Source organism: Mus caroli, chromosome 12 (assembly GCF_900094665.2).
Source record: "Mus caroli chromosome 12, CAROLI_EIJ_v1.1, whole genome shotgun sequence".
Taxonomy (NCBI): Eukaryota; Metazoa; Chordata; class Mammalia; order Rodentia; family Muridae; genus Mus; species Mus caroli.
The window spans coordinates 105,256,519-105,272,604 of record NC_034581.1 but is presented as its reverse complement, the minus strand read 5'-3'; the positions used below and the strand labels follow the sequence as shown (position 1 = coordinate 105,272,604).

Here is a 16,086-nt window from a genome sequence, read left to right as displayed (position 1 = left end):
GAGAACACTGTCACCAGCTAAGTGGGATGCTGGGAACATGCAGACGTTCTCCCTCCTAGGGAGAACGGTGTGTCCCAGAACTCTGAAATGCTGACTCTCAGCTAGTGTGCACCTTATCTAGTTGGCTAGTTCCATACATGGATTAGTAAATTTTATTTATTACCATTAATCAATCTTTTCAATATACTTAATTAGAATTTTATATGGTTCTGTGTTTTTACTATGTAAAAGAAACAACCAAAAAATCCTCTTATGATAGTAGATGACAACAATTTTAACCCTACTGAAGGGAGCTCCCGCTACCATGGGAATCCCAGAAACGTTTGTAATGTCAAGTTCCTGGTATAATGGGAATAGCAGATGTCTATTTCCTACAATCCAGTTTCATCTAAATCTAACCACTGTTATTGCATGTTATGGACAGCTTTCTAATGTAGACTTTTTTTTCAAAATGTTGTTCAAGAGACCAGGCAGGGGCTCATTATGCACGGGGGCTTGGAGCTGGACTCACGTATTCCTAAGTGAGAACACCTCGCTGTGAGCTCTGCAATATCTCTCATGTGTGTCCCACGACTGGCACATGTTTCATTCCCAGTACTAGAAAAAAAACAACAAACAAACAAAAAAACCCAAACCTTGAATTTTGTAAGATAATGAAGGTGCATGCCGATTTATATTTAATTTCCGTTTCTGAGGGGAAAGTAAATGAGGTTTTACATGTTGATCATGGCAAATCAATATGATTTCATAACTCTGCTTTTACAGTTGACCTAATTGTAAATTAGTTGTGCATTTTTGCCTACATCACAGTATTGAGCAAGTGAACAGCCTGCGAGAGATCCAAGCACTGAGGCGCCTGAACCCACACCCCAACATCCTTGCACTGCACGAAGTGGTCTTGTAAGTACATGTGAGCGTGGGGGTTACCGGAAGTGGACACCTCGGTACTAAAGATTACAGTTCTTTTTATCATGGCTGCTTGCTTTGGAGCCGAGAGAGTGACAGTTACACCTTGTATTATGTAGATTTTTATTTGGGCAAATTGTGTCTCATTCCTAAGATGGTAATGCCTTCACCTTTGTGTGCCTGCGCTTGGGAAGGCAGTGCCAGTCCAGGCTGGGCTCCTGTAGCTCAGTCAGGTCTTCATGAATTGTGAATTATGTGAGTTACTTTCTCGTGACAGCACAGCCCCTCTGACCGTAGCTGATGAGGTTTGATGGCATTTTCCATTCATGTTCATAGAATAGTTTGTATACAGTTCACTCATCAATCAAGAAGGCAGAGAGAGCATGGCCACAGCCCTGGGCCAAGCCTGATGCGTTTTTAAAAAACACTTATTGGGCTGGTGAGATGGCTCAGTGGGTAAGAGCACCCGACTGCTCTTCTGAAGGTCCAGAGTTCAAATCCCAGCAACCACATGGTGGCTCACAACCATCCGCAATGAGATCTGGCGCCCTCTTCTGGAGTGTCTGAAGACAGCTACAGTGTACTTACATATAATAAATAAATAAATCTTAAAAAAACAAAACAAAACAAAAAAACCACTTATTAACATTGTGCTTCTCAAGTCTCTGGGCTGGGAAGCCAGGCTGCAGGACCGGCCATTCTGTGGGTTGGTGCAGCTTTGGTACTCTGAGAAAGTGTCCCTAGGTGTAGAAGCCATGCTATAGCTTTAAGGGAGCCTGGCCTACTCTGAAATTGTTGTAGGAACTCATCTGCCCACTAAGGTGTAGTAGATGTCAGTCAGGGGAGAGCAGAGTTTCAAATGAAAATGCAGGTCTGCTCACAGGTGTGTGGCCTCTTGGCCTACAGTGTTCTTGGAAGTCAGCTGAGCATTCACTTGTGGTATGTACAGCACCAAGATCTCTGAGCCCAGGACACACTGCCTAGGCAGAGGGAGCCCAGGAAGACAGACAGAACAGCATGGAGCAATGTAGTACCTGTGCCTAGGGTCTAAGTAAGATCGGGAGAAGCTTGTGGCAGTCCAGAGCCTCTGGCCCACTCAGTGTCAGACCTGAACATCACATGAATGAAGACACTTGTCTTTCTTGTCTCCTATTTTTATTGTAGGTTATCCCAATTACACTACAGTAACATAAGTCATTCAAAACTAAACATGTTGCTGGGTGTGATGGAACCCGCCTTTGATGGGAGGCAGAGGCAGGTAGATCTCTATGAATTCAAGCCTGTGAGTTTGAGGCCAGCCTGATGTACATAGTGAGTTCCAGGCTGGCCAGAGCTACATAATGGAGAGACGCTGTCTCCAAAAGCCAAGCTGATGAGAAAGTGAAGGTGCTGCCACTAAGCATGCCCTCAGCTCATTGCCTGTCGTCCTGCATAACCAGCCTCCCAGCTCTTTCCTTGTTTCTGCTGGTAATTAGTGTCCTATTTTCACGAAATACCCTTTTCAAGGTATTTTTAGAGCTCTTCTTTAGAATTTTAATAGTATTTTGGATCAATTTCAGCCTAAATTTTTTTTTTTTTTTGGTTTTTTGAGACAGGGTTTCTCTTTATAGCTCTGGCTGTCCTGGAGCTCACTTTGTAGACCAGGCTGGCCTCGAACTCAGAAATCCGCCTGCCTCTGCCTCCCGAGTGCTGGGATTAAAGGCGTGCGCCACCACGCCCAGCTCAGCCTAAATATTGATTTGAACTTAAAACCTATATGCTATTTTAATAATTTCTTGGCCCAAATGGTCTCTTGTGGGAATACCTTATTTATCAGAAATGTGTACAAATGCCTATTAAGAGCTTTGATTATGTTTTCCGATTAAGACAAGAAAAAGTATTTAAAACCTGCTTTCTTCTGCAGTGACAGAAAATCTGGTTCTCTTGCACTAATATGTGAACTTATGGACATGAATATTTATGAGCTAATACGAGGTAGGTGAGTGTTTTGAAAGGTAATCTGAGATGAACTTAAAACAAATGTCTGTGGTTGTACGTCTTGTAGTCACTGCAGTGCAGAGTGACTCTAGACCTCTAGGGACAGGGAAGTGTGCAGTACAAAGCTGCCACCCTTGGGCCCAGAAGGCATTATTCTCACAGTGTCTTAAGGGTGATGGAGCCACAAGCCTTCTAGGAGGCCCTGTGGTTTAGCTGAGGCTAGCCGTCTGCACAAGGCTGCACTCTGAGGGTACTTCATGTCACTGCTCCCTGCTTTCCTCTTCATTTTCTTCTGTGCATCCAAGAAGCCCAAGCTCTCCCCTGGCTCTCATGGGGAAGGATCCTCCCTCTTCCCATTTGGAGCCAGAACTCGCTGATACTTCAGGAAGCACTTCTGTTCCTTTCCTCTGAGCATGAAACACTGTTCAGGAAAGCTCGCTTGCCTGAGATGACCTGTCATGGCCTTGGATGCTTGCAGAGGGACCTGAGGGGTCAGGAGGCAGAGCTTTGGCCTTTATTGAGCAGGTGTCCCCGAGAGTCTGACTTCGAGATCCTGTTAGATGTAAGTGATGGGATGCAACTAAGAAAGCAATAGAGGGGGTATTCTGTCTTAGAGATTACATGGTACCAGAAGACACATGAAAAACTGAACCAAGCAAAACAGCAGCCAGGCCTGGTGGAACACCTGCAATCCAGGCTTCTAGAGAGAATGATGGAGACTGCCAAGACCTAAGGCCAAGGCTAAGTTGCAAGCCTCTGTCTCAAAGTGTTAAAAACAAAAGGCCTGAGGATGTTAGCTCAGTGGTAGAACGCTTGCCTGGCATGCAAAAAGCCTGTGACCAATCCCTAGTACTGAAAATTTTAAATAAGAGGATGAAAGAAGTGAAAAAGGAAGTGTAGAGTCATGTGACACCATCTTACTTGTGGTAGCACTGGTGAATTTAATGGTTATTAACTATGATGTAAATCATCACCTTGCACAACTGAGGCCGGACTAAAGAATGTGCCCAGTGCTTTGCCGCCTAGCATCACCCACCATCATCAGCAGTTTTCATTTCAGTGAATCTGTAGGCCGCGTGTGGCAGCTCACACCTGCAGTCCCAGGATACAGGTGGCAGAGGCAGGGCTAGCATCTACAGAGCAAGTCCTTCGCTACGGCATAGACCACAGAGCAAGTCCTTAGCTACAGCACAGACCACAGGGCAAGTCCTTAGCTACGTAATGAGACTCTATCTCAAAACCAAACACAAGCAGAGGAGCCTGCCCAGTCACGTCCTTTGGTTGTTTAGCAGCAATTCTCTCTGTGTCTGAAGGGTGTATCCTTAATATTAGAAACCTTATTTTACTTCCCAGGGTGTGATATTTATACTTTATACCCAAGGAGAAATGTCTGTGTTGCTATGTGTTTAGACATTTGAGAAAGCTTGGTTTAGAAAGTAATATCTTTAATTTCCAATAGCTAGGAAGTGTATAATTGAAGAAACTGAAGCATTTCTTTCTGTATCTACCTACAGAGACTGTGCAAGACACACAGTTCAGCAGACAGTCATTGTTGACAGTTACCCAGGCACATCTTATCTGCCTGCTCTGCAGAGTGCAAAAGGCAGTTTACTCTCAAGGTGGTCAAGGATGATGAATAGCCAAGTCTTCAAATCTGTGGATAGGACCTGGGGCTATTGTGGGACAGAGGAGAGTAGGATGAAGTGTTGGGGTAGAGCAATCAGAGGTCTGTGCACAGGTAATTAAATGTCATGGCTTTTTCTGGGACACAGGCTTAGAAATGAGGTCATCATATGATCTAAAGGTGAAGTTTTCATCCCCAGACACTGTGTCAGGCCCAAGTGAAGAGGCAGTGATTTTAACAAAGTGGACTAAAGGTCTCCAAAAAGTAAAGTGGGCAACTGTTATTACCATGATCCACTTGTCAAAGGAGTTATGTACAGCAAAATAGTAGGAAAAATAGTATTTCATTAGTCTGCAGAATCTCCAAGAGGGATGAGTTTTGAAGCCAGCCAAAAGCAAGTAACCAAGAGGTTGAGGTTCAGAGGGGAGGTAGGGCAAGCAAGGGTATTGTTACCTGTGTGTGTGAAAGAATTAGGATGCCTGATTCACCCACACAGCCCCTGAAAGCTACAACCCTAAAGTGACACAGCCCTGCCACTAACCAAGGGCAGCTGATCTTGTAAATGGTGTGTTGATGGTGCTGTTCACAGGCTGGTTGGGCTCAGAGTTGGGTTTCTGGATGCTGCTGGTAGTTCTAGTTGCTCTCCCTCTCCCTCTCTTCCCCTCTCCTCCTCTCCCTTCTCCCTCTCTCCCTCTCACTTCTACCCCCATTCTCCTCCCCCCTCCCCCTTCCCCCTCTCCAATGTTCCCTCTCTTAGTTTTTTTCAAGACAGGGTTTCTCTGTATAGCCCTGGCTGTCCTGGAACTGGCTCTGTAGACCAGGCTGGTCTCGAATTCACAGAGATCCTCCTGCCTCTGCCTCCCGAGCACTAGCTGCTGGGATTAAAGGCCTGTGCCACACACTTTTTTTGTCCTGGCAAGTTGCTTCTGAACTCTGAGGGATACGGATTTACAGTGAGAAGCCCTTTTCTGTAAATGCCTAATAGGGGGTTGTGGCTTTAACTTGAATGTTGAGTGTTTTTCACAGGCCCAGGGCTCTTTTGTCTGCACTGAATCTAAGTTGTTGTCAGCTATAGCTGGCACTCCAGATGTTAGAGTCAGGATAGAACAGCTGGCAGCATGTATAAGGCATTTATTACTGGAATACATAGCATGACCCAGGTGCTGTTCTTAATATTTATAGAAATGTATTAATCTACCCAGAGTCCCCCACTCCAAGGCCTGATGTTCATATCTCACTTTAAGAATGAGGAAATCGGGGCTGGTGAGATGGCTCTGTGGTTAAGAGTGCCGACTGCTCTTCCAAAGGTCCCAAGTTCAAATCCCAGCAACCACATGGTGGCTCACAACCATCCGTAACAAAGTCTGATGCCCTCTTCTGGAGTGACTGAAGACAGCTACAGTGTACTTACATATAATAAATAAATTTAAAAAAAAAAAGAATGAGGAAATCAAAGTCCAGAAAAAGAAGCAACTTGCCCAAGGCTATCCACCTTAAGTGGTAGAAGTCCTTGGAGCTAAGCCCAGCTCCAGAGTCCGAGTCCCCAAGCATGTCCAGGCACTGGCCCTGTCCATGTCCTCTCCACAGATGGGCTAAGCAAGGACTGAAGGAGAGGTGGTAATCCAGGGTAAAGCTCTTCAGAGAGGCCAGAGCTGCACAGTGGTCACTCAGGTCTGTGTATCCTTCGTTGTACCCCTGGCGTGACCAGGGCTTCCGTGAGTGCCTCTCTCCAGACTATTGCTTCTCATGATGATGGTGCAGACTTCCTAAGAGCTCTCAGTCACTAAAGCTTTCGCTTCAGATAGAGGTCACATGACTTGAATAGCTGCTTCCTCTGCCCAGGAGAGCACACAGTAGCCCTGTCACACACTAAAGAACAACCACGGAGCTGAGGGCCACATCATGCTGGCTTTGGTGAGTAGCCGCTCACATGTACCATGTGTGAGGTCTGGGGTGGGCACGAATCTGAGAAGGTGGAGACTCGGCATCGTAGGTGTGGTTTTTGACATTCAGGATGCATGTAGTCTATTACAGAAATAGCTAGAAGAAGGGGTGTCCAGCAGGTGCCAGGGAAGGCAGGGCTGATGGGAACTGGAGACTCTAGGCTTCCCTGGACCTGTGGCAGAGTCAGATAAAGGCATCATAGGTCTGTGACTCACCAGCATGAAGCAGAGCTGTAGTGCACAAGCCGCTGTACCAAGTGAGTGACACTTCATCAGGTGGCCCTGATGATAGCGCCAGTTCAGATCCAGTATTTAGCATGTTTAATCCTACCTTTATTAAGAGGATCCTTCAGTTTCCCTGTACACATGTATGAAGGAAAACTGTTGGCTAGGTTTTTTATTGAACACTTCTTTTGTGCTGGGTAGTGGTGGTTCACACCTTTGATCCCAGCACTCAGAAGGCAGAGGCAGGTAGATCTCTGGGAGCTTGAGGCCAACCTGGTCTACAGAGCAAGTTCTAGGACAGCCAAGGCTACACAGAGAAACCTTGTATCACCCCACACACACACACACACATACACAACACAGCTACTTTGCATTTTGAATTATTTTTTCTTCTCTCTCTCTCTCTCTCTCTCTCTCTCTCTGTGTGTGTGTGTGTGTGTGTGTACACATGAGCCATGTGTATGCACGTTGGTCAGAAGAGGGCATCTGATCCCCTGGAGTGGAACTGAAGTTTGGGATTGTTGGGAGCACCTGACCTGCATGCTGGGAATTGAACTCTGGTCCTCTGCAAGAGTGCTGTCTAAGTTAACCACTGCACCACTCTCCAGCTCGCTGGCTGTGTCTGTTATGCAGCATTCCGAGGAGTGTCCTTCTGAATGACCGACTCAGAATGACTGACATCTTTGTTTCCCTGACTGTCAGGTTCTGCTGTTCAGCATGTGTGTGAGACAACACTTGTCACTGGAGTGTGTCTTTCTGAAACGATGACACCATCCTACTAGGGGTTTTGTGGTTTTTATGGACCTGTATTAAATGATACATAATGATGGGTTTCATCTGGCATTTTCCCCCATGTCTATGATATGTTTTGATCTTATCTGCCCTCTCTGCCATCTTTGTCCCTCTCCTGCTAATCCCATTCCTATTCCCAACTAGCCCTCTTCCTCTTTCACATCTTTTAAGACAATATTTGGTTTTGCCTTATGTGTGTAAGTGTCTGCTTGCATGCACATGTGTGTATCATGGGTGAGCTGGTTTCTTTCTGTGTGTGAGACTAAGTGATCTTAGGGTGAGCTTAGGGTTGCTCGTCAGAGCAGGGCGGCCGAGGGGCTGTCTGAGGGAGCATGGGTCCTGACCAGAAGATCTGCCACTGAAGAAAATGTCTCCAGAAACTGTGTGTAGGTCCTGAGGGAGGGGTGGGGCCCCATGTGGTCCATTTCCCTCTGTTACAGAATGTGGATGGGCTAGCCTATGGAAGCTTGTGTAGGCAGCCACAGCTGCTGCAGGTTCAGCAGTGCAGCGCATGTCAGGCCTGGAAGACAGCACTCCAGGCACTTTACCACACCCTCTGGCTCCTCCCCACCCCAACCCCAACCCCCACCCCCACCCCTCCTGCAGTGTCCCCTGGGCCTGAGGTTTGGTTTTTGTGTCAGAGTCCAGCAGTTGCAGCTGTGTATCCTCAGAACTTCAGCAGTTGGGAGTTTGTAGCCCTCCTGTTGGTTAGGAGTCCTGGAGAGTGTGGCTCAGCTCTCCTCAGTTATGATACGGTGGCATGTGCTCATCTGTGTGCTTCTGATGCCCTCGTGGGGAGCTTGGAGTGTCTGTCTCTGGTGTAAAGTGTGGAGAGCCGTGCCCACCCACTCACATCTCCATCTCCAGCCCTGTCACCCAGTTCACAGTGTGTTAGAGTTGGTGAGCAGTCAGCATCCCAGAATTCACTTCTATCTTGCATCTCTATCCAGGAAGCAGGCCCTGTCTGAGAGGTGAAGAAATGAATTTCAAACAAAAATGAAACCTTTCCATTTTCAGTTGCCTAAGACAATGGACTTTCAAAGCGCAGAACTGGAAGGAGTCTGTCCTTGAGTTTGCCATGGCTGATAGGCGAGAGCTGCCCAAGATCATTCAGGTTCCTCTCCCCTCTGGTCACTGGCTCTAGTCTCATGGCTCTCTGCTTTTCCTTCAGATCCTTTTGTAAGAGACACGTGTTCCTTGGATCACACAGAGGCATGCCTGTATACACACATGAAGTGGGCATGACCTTTGGGCCTCCAATATGGAGGACCACTTGGCTGTGCTATGCTGAGACCAGCATGCGACCAGAAAGCCAGACTTTTGCTGGAAGACAGGGCTGGATGGGCCCTGACTCACAGCGTGGTCCGTCACCGCTTGCTGACCTGACGGCTTACATTAGTGAGCTTCCCTGTGACTCCCCTGACTCCCTGTAACTGTGCTCACTGAGCATTTACTTGCTGAAGACTCCAGTTATTCAGGTGAGGGAAGTAGCTTTACCGTTTGCCGCTCACCCAGCAGCCAGCGGGTCCTCCAGTGCTTACTAAGTGCTCTTCTTTTCTTTCTGTTTGTTCTAGACTGTTTGAAAAGAAGAAACTGGTAGGAGGCAGACATGCGCTGGGCCTGGGGGACTGGGATCTGTTGGGGATGGCGGTAGCGAGCTCATTCCTTCTCCAGGGTGTGGACACTCACTGTCGAGAGGATGCTTTCCCACTGCTCTCCTGGTACCTAGCTCTCATGAGGACACCCTCCTAGGGACAGACAGAGTCACCTGGGCTTGGGTGAAGGAGACCAAGGAAGCGAAGAGGGGTGGTAGCTGATCAGAACTCATGCAGGGGCCCAGGGAAGCTAAGAAATCCGATTCCTGGACCCTGTGCCGTGCTTAGGACTTACTAGACCTGAGTGTGGGCCTTAGCATCCACTTCCTAACAGACCACCAGATGTTATGGTGCATAGCAGAGACTTTCCGACCAGTTCACACCTGAGGTCAGGTGAGATGATAATGCCAGGATCTGGATGTGGGCCGGGCCTGGGGAGATGGCTGAACAGCTAAAGGTGCTTGTTACCAAACCTGTGTGGGAGCTTTTCAAGTTGTCCTCTGACCTCCACACATACTTGTGGCATATGTGCTCTCTCTCTCTCTCTCTCTCTCTCTCTCTCTCTCTCTCACTCTCACACACACACACACACACACACACACACACACACTCATACACAATAAATAAATGTGAATTAAAAAAAAAAAGGAATTGACCAGATGTAGTGGCTTAAGCCTTTAATCCAAACACATGGGAGGTAGAAGCCTGGCCTACACATTGAGTTCTAGGCCAGCCAGGGGTAGAACACAGAGGGACTCTGTCTCAAAAATACCCCAAAACAAACAAAAAACCCACAGACACCAGTAAAAGGTCTGGCTATATGGACATGATGGTGGAGAGCACTCCCGTCACTGGAACAGTGTGAAGGCAGGGGTGAACCAAGGACTCTAGAGATGCAAAGGATGGAGGGGATTGTGAGGGGAGGGAGGTCAGGACCAATTCGTGGTCCCAGGCAAACCTGAGGAGAGCCCAACGCCAGCCACTGTGAGGGAGATGGAAGGTACTTGCTCAGGCCATTCTGAAACATGGAGTCTTGCTGCCTCAGCCCTCCCCAGCTGGGGCTATGCATTTGTGTCATTATACTTGGGTCTCCATTTTTTTTTTAAAGATTTTTATTTATTTATTATATGTAAGTACACTGTAGCTGTCTTCAGACACTCCAGAAGAGGGCGTCAGATCTTGTTACAGATGGTTGTGAGCCACCAGGTGGTTGCTGGGATTTGAACTCCGGACCTTCGGAAGAGCAGTCGGGTGCTCTTACCCACTGAGCTATCTCACCAGCCCCTCCATTTTTTATATAGAGGAAAAAAATAGACCTTTTGACAACAGGTTCTGATTCTTTTTTTAAAAAAGATTTATTTATTGTTATATGTAAGTACACTGTAGCTGTCTTCAGACACTCCAGAAGAGGGCATCAGATCTCATTATGGATGGTCGTGAGCCACCATGTGGTTGCTGGGATTTGAACTCAGGCTCTTTGGAAGAACAGACAGTGCTCTTAACCACTGAGCCATCTCTCCAGCCATGGGTCTGATTTTGTAGTTTGAGCCCGTGGCACACTAATGGGGATCCTCTTGCCCTGGCCTCCCAGTGCTACAGTTAAAAGACATAAAGACACTGTTGTGCCTAGCTCTGTGTGTGTGTGTGTGTGTGTGTGTGTGTGTGTGTGTAAGTACTAGTTTTAGTGAACTGAGGGTCAAGCACGCTGGGAATTGATGCACCGCTGAGCTGCATCACTGTCTCCACACATAGTAGGTTATCAAATCCCTCAGGCCTGGGAAAGCTAAGAAAATCTTAGTTTTAATTAACTTTTTAAATTAATGTTTTGTAAGAGTGTTTTGCCTGCTTGTATATCTGTATATACACGGGAGCCTGATGCAAATGGGAGGCAGAGGTGGCAGAGCACCTGGAGCTGGAGTTAGGGATAGCTGTGAACAACCATGTGGGTTCCGACCAAGCCCTGGTCCTCTGCAAGAGCAGCAGTGCCTTTAACCACTAAGCTAGCTGTCATTCCCCTTTATATTCTAAAATGTATTTTATGTGTATGTGTGTGTGCCTGAATGAATGTATTTGGCCTGCAGAGCCCAGAAGAGGGTGTTGAGTCCCCTGGAACAACTGCCCAGTGTTGTGCAAGAGCAGGAAGTGCTCTCAACTGCTGAGCCATCTCTCCAGCCCTGATTGGTTTGTAATTCTAGGAATTCATGTGAAACACTATAATAAAAGCTTACGGTATTGAATGAAGAGTTAATTGTACTTAAGAGATCTTAAAACTAAGTTATTTTCTGTTCTTGTTTTGAGACAGCGCTGCTATGTAGCTCAGGCTGGCTTGGGACTAATTGTATAGTGTAGGCTGGCCTTGAACTTGTGGCAATCTTGTCTCTACCTCCTGAGCTCTGCAGTTACAACTACCATCTTCTGCTGACTTAAATTATTTTCTGATTTGTTTGTTAGGAATTGTTGTTTTTGAGACAGGGTTTTATTTAGCTTAGGCTCTCCTCAATTTACTGTGTAGCCCAGGCTAGCCCTGGAATCTGATTTTGTGCCTCTACCTCATGAGTGCTGGGTTGCAGGCCTGATATTGACTGTAACTATTTTCTTTCTTTTCCTTTTTTTTTTGTTTGTTTTTTATTTTCTGCTTTCTAAAAAAGGCTTTTCCTGTATAGCCCAGGCTGTCCTGGAACTTGCTCTGTAGACCAGGCTGGCCTTGAACTCAGAGATCTTCCTGCCTCTGCCTCCAGAGCACTGGGTCTAAAGGTGTGCACCACCACCAACCTGCTAACTATTTTCTACTTACATAACTATCCTTGGTTAGCAGTTCAAAGAAAAAGAATAAATGTATTTACTAAAAATGGTTACACACTTTGAACTAACAGTGTCAAGTAGGGAGAGAGTGAATGAGCCATGGTAGCTTTAAAGAATTGAAACTTCGTGTAAAAACATTCACCTTTCAAACTGAAATCAAGAAAATTTCTGACACCTTTGAAAAACAGTAGTCGGTGATGCTGGCAGTCGAGTGCGTGCAGTGCGGATTTGCACTGGAGAGTCTCCGGGGTTAAGAGCTTGTGCCGCTCTTCCAGAGGACCCTAGTTCAGTTCTCAGCTCCCACATTGGGCAGCTCACAACTGCCTGTAACTCCAACTCTACGGTATCCAGTGTCCACTCATATGCACAGGTCATGTGCACAAAAACATAGACGCGAGAGATTAGCCTGGGCAACAGAGACATCTCATCTCAAATATATACTGACTCCATGGAGACACGAAGCCTGGGGATGTTGGAGGGTTTCAAGTGAGTCCTCATGATTTCAGGAGCAACACAGATCTTAGAGGAGTGTCCTGGAAGGCTCTGGTCAGACTGTGGTACCCTGACAGGCACTCAGTAGTATTCTCACTAGAGTAAAAATGTATGATTTGTGTGGCATTAGCTGAAACTGTGCCAGTGTATAAGATTTTAAATGGTGGGCTGGTGAGATGGCTCAGCAGGTAAAGGTACTTAGCACCAAACCCAACAACCTGAATCCAAGTCCTGGGACCCCAGTGATGGTGGGAGAGAGCCGGCTCCAGCAAGCTGTCCTCAGACTGTGCAATGCCTGTGCCCTCCCCTAACTAACTAAATAGAGGTTTACATTTTAAATGGCGTGTTTACACCGTATTTCCTAAAAGTACTTCAGGTTATTTTTCACTGGGGAACCTAAGTTGTCACGTAGTTAATTTTGTTTTGAGAGAGGAAGGAGTCTTTTCTGAGCTAAGGCCTGTGTGACTCAGGCTAGCACGGAGCTCTTCCTGATCCTCTGGCTTCTCCTGAATGCTGGGTTCACAGGAGTGTGTGGCTACCGCAGCCGCAGTCAGCTTTCACACACTGTTAAAGTCGAAGGCCTTGTGTTTGGTTTATAAAGGTGTGTGTGTGTGTGTGTGTGTGTGTGTGGCATTGATAAACTTACTGCCCATTTTCTTGATGGCACAGGGAGAAGACACCCATTATCAGAGAAAAAGATCATGCTCTACATGTATCAGCTGTGCAAATCGCTGGACCACATGCACAGGTATGGGGCGGGGGCGGCTCCCCAGCCGGCATGCAGGGGCGTGGCTCGAGGCGGAGACTCTCGATGTGCAGGTGCAGGTGCGAGTCATTCTCTTCGTTCTGTCTTTAATGCAGAAACGGGATCTTTCACAGAGACGTAAAGCCGGAGAATATCCTAGTAAAGGTAAAATGTCTGTATCGAAAAGTTTTATTCTGATATCCAAATTAAGGTAGACTATAAAGTTTTAAATGTTTTATTTTTTCTAGAAATGTTTAATGTTTTAATTAAAATGTTTTAATTAAATATATGTTTGTCTGAGTGCAGGTAGTGGTGCCCATAGAAGAGGGTAGACTTGTGAGAGCCTTGGAGCTGGAGTTAGGGCTGTGAGCTGCTGTGTGGGTGCTGGGAACTGAACCTGAGTCCTTGGCCAGAGCAACATACACTCTTACACACTGAGCCATCTCTCCAGACTCAGAGGATAACAGTGACTCACTGCACACATCTTCTGTCCAGATAGCTGGGAATATGGTTTGGGTGGGAGTTGTTTTTTTTGTTTTTGTTTTTTGTTTTAGATTTATTTTATTATTTATTTTATATATGTGAGTACACTGTAGCTGTCTTCAGACACACACCAGAAGAGGGCATCAGATCCCATTACAGATGGTTGTAATCCACCATGTGGTTGCTGGCAATTGAACTCAGGACCTCTGGAAGAGCAGTCAGTGCTCTTAACTTGCTGAGCCATCTCTCCAGCCCAGGGTCTGAGTTTTGTGGGTTGGAGTAGAACCCAGGGCCCCGTTCATGCGAGGCAGACTTTGTGCCCTGGCCTGGAATATCAGGCTTCATTCTCCATGGTTGTTAAAGAAGGCTCGCTTTAGCAAATGCTGTCAACACTATTGACTTCTCTCCTGAAGGATGCAGTATAAGGAGTCGGTCCTTCTGAGCACACAGACAGCTACTCCCTGCCAATAGCCATTCTCCTTGCTGATTGTCAATGTGGGAGAAGAAGAGTTTAGAGGGCTCCAACTTTGAGATTTCTTAAACTTGAGGTCTTTTCTGGAGTCTCCCGTGCTACCCAAGCTTAAAGTGTTCACGTATGGATTCTCTCTTTGACTTAGAAGAGTCCCCTTGAGCCACAAGGCTATAGGAAGCCTGTGTGCACTGAGGCTAGAACTGAACCACCTAGAAACAGATGGCTTTGGGTGCTGCCACAGGAGGCCGTCTGTGATTGGTGCTGCACTAAGCCACCTTCCAAACCCAGGGAAGTTTGTAAATGTTTTCTTTTCTTCTACTAGAGACACTGAAGTGCTCACCAAGCCTACACATCGTTTACTCTGAGTTGCTCAGCTGCTGGGACTTCCCCATAGTTTGTACATTTGAAATGATCTGTGTGGCAGTGGCTCCAGACTGAGACAGGGCCAAACCCTCCTCTCTCTCCTTTGCAGCAGGATGTCCTGAAACTAGGGGACTTCGGGTCATGCCGGAGTGTCTATTCCAAGCAGCCCTATACAGAATACATCTCTACCCGGTGGTACCGGGCCCCAGAGTGTCTCCTCACCGACGGGTTCTACACATACAAGATGGACCTGTGGAGCGCTGGCTGCGTGTTCTACGAGATTGCCAGGTAGAGCTGGGCCAGCACCGAAGCCTGATGTTCTTCGCAGGATGATGTGGGCAGGTCACATGGTGAGGCTGGGCAAGGCACTTGGCAGATCCTTCCTTTAAGCTCCAAGGCTATGGTCATTCTGGCTTCGGTTTGGTTTCTACTGCCTGGCTTTCCGTCAGCAGGCAGCTGACTAGGATCTCAGCTCACTTCCTGCCAAGTGCTCGCCCTTACTTCCATCACCTGGGCAGCGGCTGCATCAGCAGGTCCCATGGCAGGGTGGGGCTTGATCACACCATGGGGAAGTGAGAGCAAGGGCCTGCCACAGTGAGAGCAAGAGGCTCCTCTGGCCTCATTGGACTTTTCTAGAAAGCCCCAGCCCATTCTTCCTTTGACCTCTTGTTATCATTCCTGGAAGAACAGTGGCTGAGAATAGCCTGAGGGTTTGTTGCACTCAGAGGTAGTGCTGTCCCCCTTAAGCAGGGGAGGGGAGGAGATGACAGCCATTGCTCACGATGGATCTTCAATGGAAGTAACAGCACAGGTGGGGACTCGGGTCACCTATTCCCACCTGCCCTAATGACTGCTGTGGAACCATGGTATGGCCACACACTTCAGGCCTTCTTTGCCAATGGTGACTTTACTGAGGCTATAAAATGACAGCAGACAATTCTATCAGGTGCTGAGATTCATGTATTAGTTTGGGAGGATATTAAAGGACGTATAGGAGACGGTAAGGCTATAAAGAGCATAGCAGCCAATGTTGTCTGAGCACAGGGCCAGCCAGCCTCAGGCAAGTGAGCGAGCCGCTAGGAAACCTGTGCTCTGCAGTGTCATCTCCCGTCTGTAGGGCTGTTCTTTCTCTTATAGCATCCCCTTTGGTCATGAAGCTAAAGAGGAGTCCTACAGTCAGAGCTGAAGTAAAAGTTTTTATTGTGGCCCAGAACATAGATTGGGTTATTCATATAGGTCTAATTTTTGTTTCCAAGACAGGGGTCTGTCTGTCTGTGTAGCTCTGACTGTCCGGGAACAGTCTATTGACTGTCTCCTAAGAAATACTTAGGGGGCTGGAGAGATGGCTCAGAGGTTAAGAGCACTGGCTGCTCTCCCAAAGGACCTGTCTGTGTTCAGTTTCCAGCACCCACATGATGGCTCACAGCCATCCACAATTCTAATGCCAAGGGGTTTGATGTCCTCTTCAGGGCTCCCCTGAGCACCTGGCAGGCACAGGTATACATAATTACCCATACATAGTTTAAAAAATAATATAACATTTAAGTTTAAAACTGTCTTTTAAAAAAGAAAGAAAAGAGCCGGGCGTGGTGGCGCATGCCTTTAATCCCAGCACTCGGGAGGCAGAGGCAGGCGGATTTCTGAGTTCGAGGCCAGCCTGGTCTACA

At 47.1% G+C, this 16,086-nt stretch overlaps 1 protein-coding gene across 6 annotated transcripts in view; it reads left to right on the top strand.

Annotated features, from left to right (window-relative positions):
* The window catches only part of Mok (MOK protein kinase), a 34,552-nt gene that overhangs the window by 11,855 nt on the left and 6,611 nt on the right, over window positions 1-16,086 (top strand). For 4 of the 6 annotated variants that reach the window (XM_029484442.1, XM_021179098.2, XM_021179097.2 and 1 more), the window contains 5 exons: window positions 811-900; window positions 2,810-2,880; window positions 13,026-13,104; window positions 13,218-13,266; window positions 14,529-14,707. In XM_029484442.1, coding sequence (XP_029340302.1) covers window positions 2,850-2,880; window positions 13,026-13,104; window positions 13,218-13,266; window positions 14,529-14,707 — 338 coding nt within the window. In that variant the 5' untranslated portion in view covers window positions 811-900; window positions 2,810-2,849. Of the gene's footprint in view, window positions 1-810; window positions 901-2,809; window positions 2,881-6,398; window positions 6,422-13,025; window positions 13,105-13,217; window positions 13,267-14,528; window positions 14,708-16,086 lie in introns of those variants that run through there. The other 2 variants (XM_029484441.1, XM_029484440.1) reach the window with 2 other exon arrangements.